This window comes from Canis aureus, chromosome 8 (genome assembly GCF_053574225.1).
Source record: "Canis aureus isolate CA01 chromosome 8, VMU_Caureus_v.1.0, whole genome shotgun sequence".
NCBI lineage: Eukaryota > Metazoa > Chordata > Mammalia > Carnivora > Canidae > Canis > Canis aureus.
This window is the reverse complement of record NC_135618.1, coordinates 20,727,850-20,739,220: the sequence shown is the minus strand read 5'-3', so window position 1 is coordinate 20,739,220 and position 11,371 is coordinate 20,727,850. Positions and strand designations below refer to the sequence as shown.

The 11,371-nt window shown below is 36.2% G+C and overlaps 1 protein-coding gene across 1 annotated transcript in view; it reads right to left on the bottom strand.

Moving 5' to 3' along the window:
• Positions 1–5,839: 5,839 nt before the first annotated feature.
• The window catches only part of EPHX4 (epoxide hydrolase 4), a 38,492-nt gene continuing 32,960 nt past the window's right edge, over positions 5,840–11,371 (bottom strand). Inside the window, exon 7 of the mRNA XM_077905407.1 lies at positions 5,840–7,395. Within this exon, the coding sequence (XP_077761533.1) occupies positions 7,164–7,395 (232 nt within the window). The 3' untranslated portion in view covers positions 5,840–7,163. The remainder of the gene's footprint in view (positions 7,396–11,371) is intronic.

Genomic DNA, 11,371 nt, shown 5'->3' with positions numbered 1-11,371 from the left:
ATGTTCTGAATATATGTCAAATCCATCTGGTCCAGTGTGTCATTCAAAGCCATTGTTTCCTTGTTGGCTTTCTGATCTGTCCATTGATGTAAGTAGGGTGTTAAAATCCCCTACTATTATTGTATTATTATCAATGAGTTCCTTTATGTTTGTAATTAATTGTTTTATATATTTGGGCACTCTCAAGTTGGAGGCATAAATATTTACAATTGTTAGATCTTCTTGTTGGATAGACCCCTTTATTATTATGTGCTCTTCTTCATCTCTTGTTATAGTCTTCAGTTGAAGACCTAGTTTTTTTGATGTAAGTATTGCTATTCCAGCTTTCTTTTGGCATCTATTTGCATGAGAGATGTTTGTCCAACCCCTCACTTTCAATCTGCAGGTGTCTTTAGGTCTAAAGTGAGTCTCTTGTAGGCAGTATATAGATGGGTCATGTTTTTTGTTTTTTTTTTAATCCATTCTGACACACTTACATTTACAATCAGAGTAATTAGTGATAGATATGTATTTAGTTCCATTTTATTACTTGTTTTATCATTGTTTCTGGAAATTTTCTGTGTTCTTTTCTAGTCCTTGTCACTTTTGGTCCTTCTTTCTCAAAGAGTCCTCTTTGATATTTCTTACAGGGCTGGTTTAAGGTCATGAACTCCTTTAGTTTTTGTTTGGGAAATTCTATCTCTCCTCTATTCCGAATGACAGCCTTGCTGGATTGAGTATTCTTTTTCCTTTCAGCATGTTGAATATATCATGCCACTCCCTTCTGGCTTGTCAAGCTTCTGTGTAGAGACCTGCAGCTAGCCTTATGGGTCTTCCCTTGCAATTTAAGTACTTCTTTTGTCTTGCTGCTTTTAGGATTTTTTCTTTATCATTATATTTTGCAAATGTAACTATAATATGTCTTGGTGTTGGCCTGCTTTTGTTAATTTTGATGAGAGTTCTCTGTGCTTCCTAGATTTGGATGTCTGTCTCCTTCCCCAGATTAGGGAAGTTTTCAGCTATAATTTTCTCCAATAAACCTTCTGCCCTTTTTTTTTCTCTCTTCTTCTAGGACTTGGGTGATACAAATGTTACTATGTTTGATGAAGTCACTGAGTTCCCCAAATCTATTCTCATGATCCATGAACTATTCTTCTTTCTCTCTATAGTTTTTTCTTCTTTGTTCAGCTTCATTAATTTTCATTATTTTATTTCCTATATCACTTATTCATTCCTCTGCTTCTTCCATCCTTATGATCATTACCATGTTTTTTTTTAACTCTTTTATTTATGTGGTAAGAGTTTCTCTGATGTCTTCCATGCTTTTCTCAAGCCCAGAGATTATCCTTATGATTACTCCTTTAAATTCTCCAACAGGCATATTACTGACAGCTGTTTTGGTTAGATCTCTGGCCGTGATCTATTCTTGTTCTTTCTTTGGGGATGGATTATTTTGTCTTGATGTTAGAAAAGCCTGGAGAGTGATGGCTTTATGAAGAAGAGGTCATATAGTGTCAGTGTCAGGCCCTTGTGCTTCAGGAAGTGTCTCTGATGTGTGCTGTATGCATTCTGCTGCTGTGTTTTGCCAACTTTATCCCTCAGGTCAATCATCTGCAGAGGCTCTCCATGCCTACAGTGGGCAGTGTTTGGACCTTAGCCAGAGTGTGGTGAGTTTTAACTAGGCATGCTCTGGTCTGCTTGTTAAATAAGACCTGATGTTACTTCCACTAGAACTGAAGCCTTGCAGAACTCTATGATCAGTAGACATTGTGTGTGGGGGGTTTGTGCTGATCTTCTGGGGGAGGGGGCCTGCTGTGGTCCTTAGGAACACTAGCCCAAGAAAAGCAGCACCAGCTGAGTGCAGGGGGATAGGACTTGGTGTAAGCAGGATAGGTAGCCAGTGTTGGTGCTGTGCTATTTACTGAAGGAGGGAAATGGTGCCAGCCAGCTTCTTTGTCCCCTGGAGAGGGGTCTCTGTGCTTGCTGCTCTTGGGGAAGCATTCCCAGAAGAGCACATAATTTCCCCTCCTGTGCTATTTTCATGCAATCTGTCTCTGGGTTCCTCACCTGCCTGGAGCAGTGCAGTGCCCATTGGCTTTATCACAGCCAAGCCTGCTGACTTTTAAAACTCCAAACTTTAGGGACATGCTGTGGCAGGGGCCTGAACTGGTCTTGTGGGGGAGGTTTACACTGCACTGGGATGGATGCAGGTTTGACCAAAGAATTTTCAGTCATGCCAGAATATAGGGGCATAGGATTTGGAGCAAAGCAGGCTAAACAGCCAGTGTCCAGATTAGGTACCCTAAGCAGGTGTCTCTGTGCCTATGCACAGAGGTAAGTGGCACATGCTGGCTCTTTTGTCCCCAGAGAGGTGACTCTGAAAATGCCACCTTTCACAGGTATGCTCCAAAAAGAGCAAACAGTCCCTCCCTTTGCTCCTTAGGTGAGCCTCAGATCATAATATCTGCCCTGGCGTTGCTTGCCTGCCTTCTCTCCAGGAGTAAGATAGCGCCTTCAAGACTATTGTAACCAAACCTGCCAACCTCTAAAACTCCATTCTTTGAGCCCCCATTGGTTGCAAAAACAAGAAAATCAGCTCCTCTCACTTCCCCAGCCAATGGCTTTGGAGAAACATTCTCCTTGTGTGTTCCCCTCTGTGCTCCACTCTCTCTTGTCTTTTTCTGTGACCATGGCTCCCCCACCTCCACAGCACTCGCTATCCATTTCTCCCCCAAACTGAGTCTCTCCACCTCTCGCCTTTCCCAGTGTGGCCTCTTCTCTCCCTCTGGTTGTGCAATTTGTCCTATCAATCCTCAGGTTGATTTCTTGGGTATTCAGAATGATTTGATAATTATCTAGGTGTGTTCCAGGGACAAGGCAAGGCTAGGGTCCTCCTACTATACTGACACCTTAACTCCCCTTATAAATAGATCTCTTATTCTCTAACTTTAGTCATGTTGATATAAACATATCTTAAGAAAAATTGGTACTATAAGATCTAATTGAAATATATATTTCTCAAGCACATTTTACATATCATAATTAAGTGCTTAAGCCACCTAGAATAAAAACTATTGTGTTTTTTCTTCAAGGATAATTTTATTTCAATCATAGTTTCTACTTGGAAAGTACATTCACTATTTTCAGGGCTGACTTTAAATTTGAATACAGCAATTAAACCAGTACTTAATGTGGTAATGAATATATAGAGGATGTCTAGAGGTGTAACTATAAATTATATAATTTGGTATATTCTGGATGCTTCAAGGCAAATTTCTTAAAGTTTTTGTATGAAATGTACTCTGAATTCTGTCCAGATATTTCCTGAGTCTGGAAATATCAAGATCTGACTCTCCAAACTCTGTCCAAAGTATAGCAGCTAACTCCTGCTCTATCATGAAACCTTCCTCAACAAGATCAAAAAGCTTAAACAACACTTGCAGAATATTTTTCAGTATCGGCAGGATTGCATAGGATAGTCAGATCTGTCACATATTCTCTGAATTCTATGCTTCCATCATTATTCCTGTCAAAGGGAGCAAAAATATTGTTCCAAGGACTCCGAAATTAGGACTTTTAAGTAATTTGCAAATTCTTCAATTCCTATAGTGGTGACTCCTTTAGGAGGAACTGCAATTGCAGTATATTTATCCAGTTGCTAATGAATATTATTCCAATCTAATTTCAGTTTCTGGCTAATTTTTGTAATTCCATTAAACTAGCTTCCATGGGTAGTTGAAGGTTACATATGAAAATCATCAGTCTATAATCTTCATAAGTGTGGTCTATCAAAGACAACCCCCAAAGCATTTGCATGTTGATCCTCAATGTATTGGCAAAAGAGATGGGTCTTTTTTTTTTCTTGGTCATTTGGTGTATAAACAGGCATAAACACAACTTTTCTTCTGGCGAAGAGCTGACTGAAGATCAACATATAGACTTAAGAACCTGGAAACCCCTGCCAGGCCTAGGTCACTGTGCCCAGTATGTTTGTAGCACCCACTACACAGGAATACCTGGAGAGAAGTCCCCTAGTTTAAAAGTGACCAGAGAGGAGCAGTTGGTATGTACTCCTTCCAAGAAAATCAGTATCTGTGGCCATGTCCTCTTGAATGTCACTTCCTTCAGGATTTCATCCTGGGTATTCTTCCTGGAATTTGGGGTCCTCTGGGATCACAAGCACAGGCCATGCTGACAGTAGGAGCTTTCCAGCCACTTGAATCTGCCTATTTTGATTTGCCACCAATGGTAACCCCACCACCACACAAGTGATTTGGTCAAAGACAGTGGAGTGAGGGGCTGTAATACAGATGAGAGGGCCTCATCTCAGATTGCTTTTTCCTTTTCACCTTAACTAGGAATGCTGCTAAACAGAACATTCCCTGAAACATGAATTTGAGGGGTGATTGCACCAGTTTTATCCCCTAACTGTTCGTGGAGTTGACTGGTCAAGCAGAACCGCCCTTGGTGGAAAGTGAGGAGAATTGGCCAGAGGATGATGAAGAGGAAGGCAGTGCAGGACTCACAGATTGGCGTCAGCACAATCCCAGTGAGGTTGATGTAGCCCAGTGCCATGGGCTGATGCGCCTCTGCTGCATAAAGGGGTTAGCCACTGCAGGCATTAGGACTTGCTCATCCTGTGGCAGAAGGTGGACTCTCACACCTTCATCTCAAAGTTCAAGGATGGCTAAGTTATGAGGCCAACTTCTCAGTGATCTCGGGATGCCAGTAGATTAGATCTGAGGGCAGCCCCTAGAGCACACCCCTTCCCCATATTCAAGTACTCTTCCTATTCACACATAATTAGAACTCTTGGATACAACATGGGTTAATAGGAAATGAGGATGTATTACCCTTAATTATTTTTTAAAATCAGAAATATTAAAAATGATAAATGGCATGATAGAATCATATCAATAGTACAATCTTTTCTGCTTTTTGTACATGTCTTACTTTTGACATATATGCTTAATAAATTATCTTCACATGATTTCTGATGTTTGTATTAAGGATATATTATATACTACTAGGAATATATTAAATAGATGAATATTAATTACAACTTTTTCATTTAAATGCCATTACCAGTAAAGTTTATGTACTGTGAGATGCTTTGGGACCTGGTAGTCAAATTCATTTACTCTCCCTACAAATTGATCTCTACAGAGACCATAATATCTCTTTATGCTAAGAGGTTTAACTGATGGCACCCTTGAGCCTTTATATGTTACAAGCACTTTCCACATGCATAGAAAATTAGAATACATCCATTAACGTTGGCCAGAATAAGCCATGGCACATTTGATTCATATTCTTAACATGAGTCCACATGAACCAGTTAGCATTCAAAACTGATGTAACAACAATAAACCTTAAAATCACCTTTGTCAGTAACCTGTTTTCAGTAAAATAAGTCAGGATTATTTTACTGGTTCAAAATATACAAAGTCCTATTTCTCCCTTTGTTGCTGCCCTTCAGAAATGATCAAGAGGGAAACATAATCCAAGTTGGTGTGAACCAGGCTCTCTTTTTTCTATACCTTGTAACATTTGCAATTCTGACAATGCTAATTTGCTAATTACTGATTTAAATTGCTTTCCCCAGAATTAAAAGTCAAATTGTAGGTTTCTGAGAGATGTTTCTATTTATTGGAGCACACCAGGTTACCAATAAAATAGAGCAGTGTATATATTAGAGCCTGTTATCTTAGTGGAAAAAGTAGAGGCTTTAAAACTAGATGAATTTAGATCAGATTCTGGTTCCAACAATTATACTATGGGCATTGGCCAACTTCATTTTCACATCTATAAATTAGTAATACTCTCTACCTTGCAATGTTATGAGGCACAACACAATGTATATAGAAAATTGAGTTTTTATTAGTAAATACAAGTTGCTTACAATACAATGATGAGAACTCTTAAGGACATTCCACTTTCTTCTGTCACTAGCAGAACTACACTTAGTGAGAGAGACAATTTTTTTTTTTTTTTTTTTTTTTTTTTTTTTTTTTTTTTTTTTTTACCAACTTAGTCTTATTTGGGAATACAGTTGTAGTCTCTAAGGAGCCATGATTTGGCAATGCTACTGGTTATCACCCATGCCAAATGAGAGCAACCCAAGACAATGAGTATTCCCTTGAGCTTGTATCAGTCTCTACTCTGTAAGTCTTCCCACTTTTATTTGTAATGTTCGTTACCACTCTTGAATCCTTGTTTAATTTAACTGCATGCTGTGTATACTTCTTACGGAAAAGTTCCGTATTACCATCTTTCCTTTATATTTCCCTCACAGTGCCTAGCAGTGTGTCAGATATGCTATTTATTCATTAAGCAAATATGTGAGTGCCTATAATCGAGCAGGCCCTTATTCTAGATGTTGTATATATGTCAGTTAATAAAACAGTAAAAAAATCTATGCTTTGTGGAGATTAGATTCTAGTGCACATAGGAAGTATAGAATTCAATTCTGACTGCAATAATGGGTCAAAAGGATATTTTGATCTTTTGTTTCAATCTCTCACCGATTTAGCTAGAAAATGAAGACAAGTAATTTGATGGATGTGCTTTCCTATTTTGTATATGTATTAAATACGTATGTGCATACGTATTAAATATGTACATATTAGGTATGTACATATGTATACATATATGTATATATATGTATTCATGAAAATCTCTACATCATCTCTTGTTAATCTTTCCAGTATAAGTAGTATTTATGGCCTGTTTTAAGAATCATATTCTTCTAATCATATTTGCCTTCAAACTCATAAATCTGAGAGATTTGACAACATAATTTTTAATGAAAAATAGTAAAATGAAAATTTATACCATTGCAAGTTTGCCTTTTTTAATATGGCACACCTAATCTTTAATATACATTTATAAAAGGCACCAGATAACAGGGCAAGAAACCAAAACTGAGCTACTTTCCCCAACTTCCTTTTTGTACCAATGTACACATTTTAAGGCAGATGCTTTTCTGTGCAAAATTCAACAGAAGAAAATCAACATCATGTTACAAGTTCGCACATTCTTAGATTTTTTTAATATCATTTGTCAGAATATTTATGATAAAGCATATTAAAACAATTTTTTCCTAATGAAGCTTAAGAGGTTGATGAACAATTATTAAAAATTTAGAGATTCATTACAGACCCCTCATAGAAGATATAGAAAAGTCAATCTCTTTTTCTGGTTTCTTCTTTCAGAAATGTCCATATCAGTTTGTTCACTATGTCAGGTTGTTCTTGCTGAAGCCAATGACTAACTTCTGACAAAATAGTCAGCCTGAAATAATTTTTAACATAAATCTTTGTGACTTCAGCCATCTCAACCTCCATAAATGCGTCTTTCTCTCCCCAGAGTAGTAGTGTTGGAATGGTCACCATGTGATGTTTGAGAGGCAGGCAGCTATAAAAACAAAACACATGGACTTGAGACTCATTGTAAAAGCTAAAATAACATTTTTCCATAATGTTCTTTTAAGCCATACATTCTCAAAAGAAGCAATATCACCACCAATGGAGTAAAAGTTGATTCTCGGGACAGTGAAAAAAAATTACTTTTTTAATGTATAAGTCATGTATATGCACATAGTACCTAAGCAGGTATTAAAATTTCATAGGGTGGGGGGGCAATTAAGCAAAAATATCTAAAAAGGCTCCTTAAGGAAGTGATGATGAAAAAATGGTTGAGAAACACTGCATTAGGCAATCAATCTATACAATAAAAAATTTAAAAGGCTATTTAAGAAAGGGCTCAATAAAATTTTTAATTGGATGAGGTTAGCAAAATTTATACTGAAGGTTGTAAATTATATATGAAATTCATCACTATGAGGAATGACTTGCTTTAAAAAAATACCAGAATTTCTGAATGGTGTAATTAGAGTTTAAATGGTGTTACTTTAAATATATTCTAAATTGCTTGTTAGATAACATAGTACATTTTATGTGAAACTGGAACTAAAAATTCAGAAAATATATATGGACTGAACTTTACCATTAAATGATACTATATTTATTTTGCAAGAAGATTGTTTTTAAACAATGTTCTATTATGTATTTTCTTAAAGAAGTATAAAGAATAAAACCATGCATAATTCCATCATTAAAAAACAACCTTTTGGTCATTTTCTACATATATAGTTGAAACCACACTATAAATAAAATGCAGTAAACACACACAATTTATATATAGTATCCATACTCAAATTTCATATTGAATTATAACTTGAAAATGTTCTCATTTCATGTTTTTAAAAAATAATTGTAAAATATAGTATAATAACCTATAAATGACTATTCTCCTATACCTGAATATTAGATTATAAAACAAGGGAATGTTTTAGGTAATGCTATAATGAAAATTTTGTGCCTAGCTCTTTTTTTGGCATTTTAGATCATTTATTTCAGCTAGAGCCCTAGAAGTGGAATTCCTGAGCTAAAGAGTATAAATATTTTTAAAGCTTTTTGACACCTACTGCTACACTATTTTTCAGAAAGGTGGGATAGTATTAATTACATATACTTATACTCTTGTTGATTAAGCATAAGAATGAACCTACACCTAAACACTCTCGAGCACTAACTTCTATTTTTGTTAGTTATCAAAACTCATGACTCATGGCTACTTGGGCCTGATAGAATGCTGCTAGAATGTGTAGGATATCACATATGTCCACTAAGGGCTTAACTTTTGACTCCCATGTATGTGGCCATCATTTGGTCATAATGCTCCCCAAAATTAAGTCCTTTGTGAATGGGTAAACTGATAGAAAAATATATTCTATACTTAATTTCGATACATGGATTTCTATGTAAACTTATAAGTCACCCAAATTCTAGAACTCGTAAAATACTCAAAAGTAAAACATTTTCTAACTTATCTGCATATTTAACAATTTATGAGCATGTAATAATTGAATCAGTAAGGTGAGGGGGAGTTAAAAGACAATTAGTCAAAAAACAAAGAAAAATATAAATTCTTCACTCATATGTGGAATTTAAAAAACAAAACGGATGAACAACAAAAAAAGAGACAATCAAAAAAACCCAGACTCCTAACTATAAAGAATGAACTGGTAGTTACCAGAAGAGAAGTGGGTCAGAGAATGGATGAAATAGGTGATGGGGATTAAGAGTATACTTGTGATAAGCACTAAGTAATACATGGAATTGTTGAATCACTATATTGTGTACCTGAGACTAAAATAATTACTATGGTAATTATAGTTGAATTAACACAATAAATAAATGTTTTTAATTTTTTAAAAAGAAGAAAGCAAGAAAAATAAAACTTCTTCACCAGATCAAATTGGGAAAAAAAGAAAATAAAAAGAAGAGCATATGGGGATCCCTGGATGACTCAGTGGTTTAGTGCCTGCCTTTGGCACAGGGCATGGTCCTGGACTCCTGGGATCGAGTCCCACATCAGGCTCCCTGCGTGGAGCCTGCTTCTCTCTCTGCCTATGTCTCTGCCTCTCTCTCTCTCTCTATCTCTCATGAATAAATAAATAAAATCTTAAAAAAAAAAAGAAGAAGAGTATATTCTTGGGTCCTGAGGTTTTAAATTGCTAAACTTCAATGAAATGTTATATGTATATATATTTTTTAAAGATTTATTTATTTTGGAGAGAGAGTGTGTGTGTGCATGATTTGGGGGGAGGTGCAGATGGAGAGGGAGAGAGAGAATCTCAAGCAGATTCCTTACTGAGCACAGAGCTGGATGTGGGGCTTGATCCCACAGCCCTAATATCATGAACTGAACCGAAATCAGGAATTAGACGCCTAACTGACTGAGCCACCCAAGTGCTCCTGAAATATGTTACATGTAAAAGAAAGTATGCACCAAAAAATTGCTAGAATTAATACATGAATTTAGCAAAGTCACAGGATATAAAATCAACACACAGAAATCTGTCGCATTTCTATACATCAATAATAAGCGGCAGAAAAAGAAATAAAAAAATTGATCCCATTTATATTTGCACCAAAAACAATAAGATACCTAAGAATAAACCTAACCAAAGAGGTAAAAAGATCTGTACTCTGAAAACTATAGAACACTTATGAAAGAAATTAAAGAGGACTCATAAAAATGAAAAAATATCCCACACTCATGGATTGGGAGAACAAACATTTTTAAATGTCTATACTACCCAAAGCAATGTACACATTTAATGTAATCCCTATCAAAATATCACCAGCATTTTCACAGAGCTAGAACAGACAATCATAAAACGTGTATGGAACCACAAAAGACCCCAAATAGCCAAAGCAATCTTGAAAAAGAAAAACAAAACTGGAAGCATCACAATTCCAGATTTCAAGCTATATTGCAAAGCTACAATCATTAAGACAGTATGTACTCGAACAAAAATAGACACACTGATCAATGGAACACAATAGAGAACCCAGAAATGGACACACAACTATATGGTCAATTGATCTTTGACAAAGCAGGAAAGAATATCCAATGGAAAAAAGAAAGTCTCTTCAACAAATAGTGTTGGAAAACCACGACAGCAACATGCAGAAGAATGGAACTAAACCATCTTCTTACACCATACACAAAAATAAATTCAAAATGGATGAAAGACCTAAATGTGAGACAGGAAACCATCAAAATCCTTGAGGGAAACACAGGTAGTAACCTCTTTAATCTCAGCCGTAGCAACTTCTTGCTAGACACATCTCCAGAGGCAAGGAAAACAAAAGCAAAGATGAACTATTGGGACTTCATGAAGATAAAAAGCTTTTGCACAACAAAGCTGTGTTCCTCTATAAAACGGGAGAAGATATTTGCAAATGACATATCAGATAAAGGGTTAGTACCCAAAATCTGTAGAGAACTTATCAAACTCAACCCCCAAAAAATAAACCATCCAGGCAAGAAATGGGCAGAAGACATGAAGAGACATTCTTCCAACGAAGACGTCAGATGGCTAACAGACACATGAAAAGGTGTTCAACATCACTCATCATTAGCAAAATACAAATCAAAACCACAATGAGTATCACTTCATATCTGTCAGAAAGACTAAAACTAACAACACAGGAAACAACAGGTATTAGTGAGGATGTGGAGAAAGGGGAACACTCTTACCCCGTGGGTGGGAATGCAAACCGGCATAGCCACTCTGGAAGACAGTATGGAGGTTCCTCAAAAAGATAAAAATAGAACTACCCTATGACCCAGCAACACAGATTCAAAGGAGCACATGCACCCCAATGTTTATGACAGCATTATCAACAATAACCAAATTATGGAAAAAGCCCAAATACCCATCAACTGATGAATGTATAAAGAAGATGTGGTATGTATGTATATATACATACACATGAGAATCTCTACATCATCTCGTGTTAATGTATATGTATATATG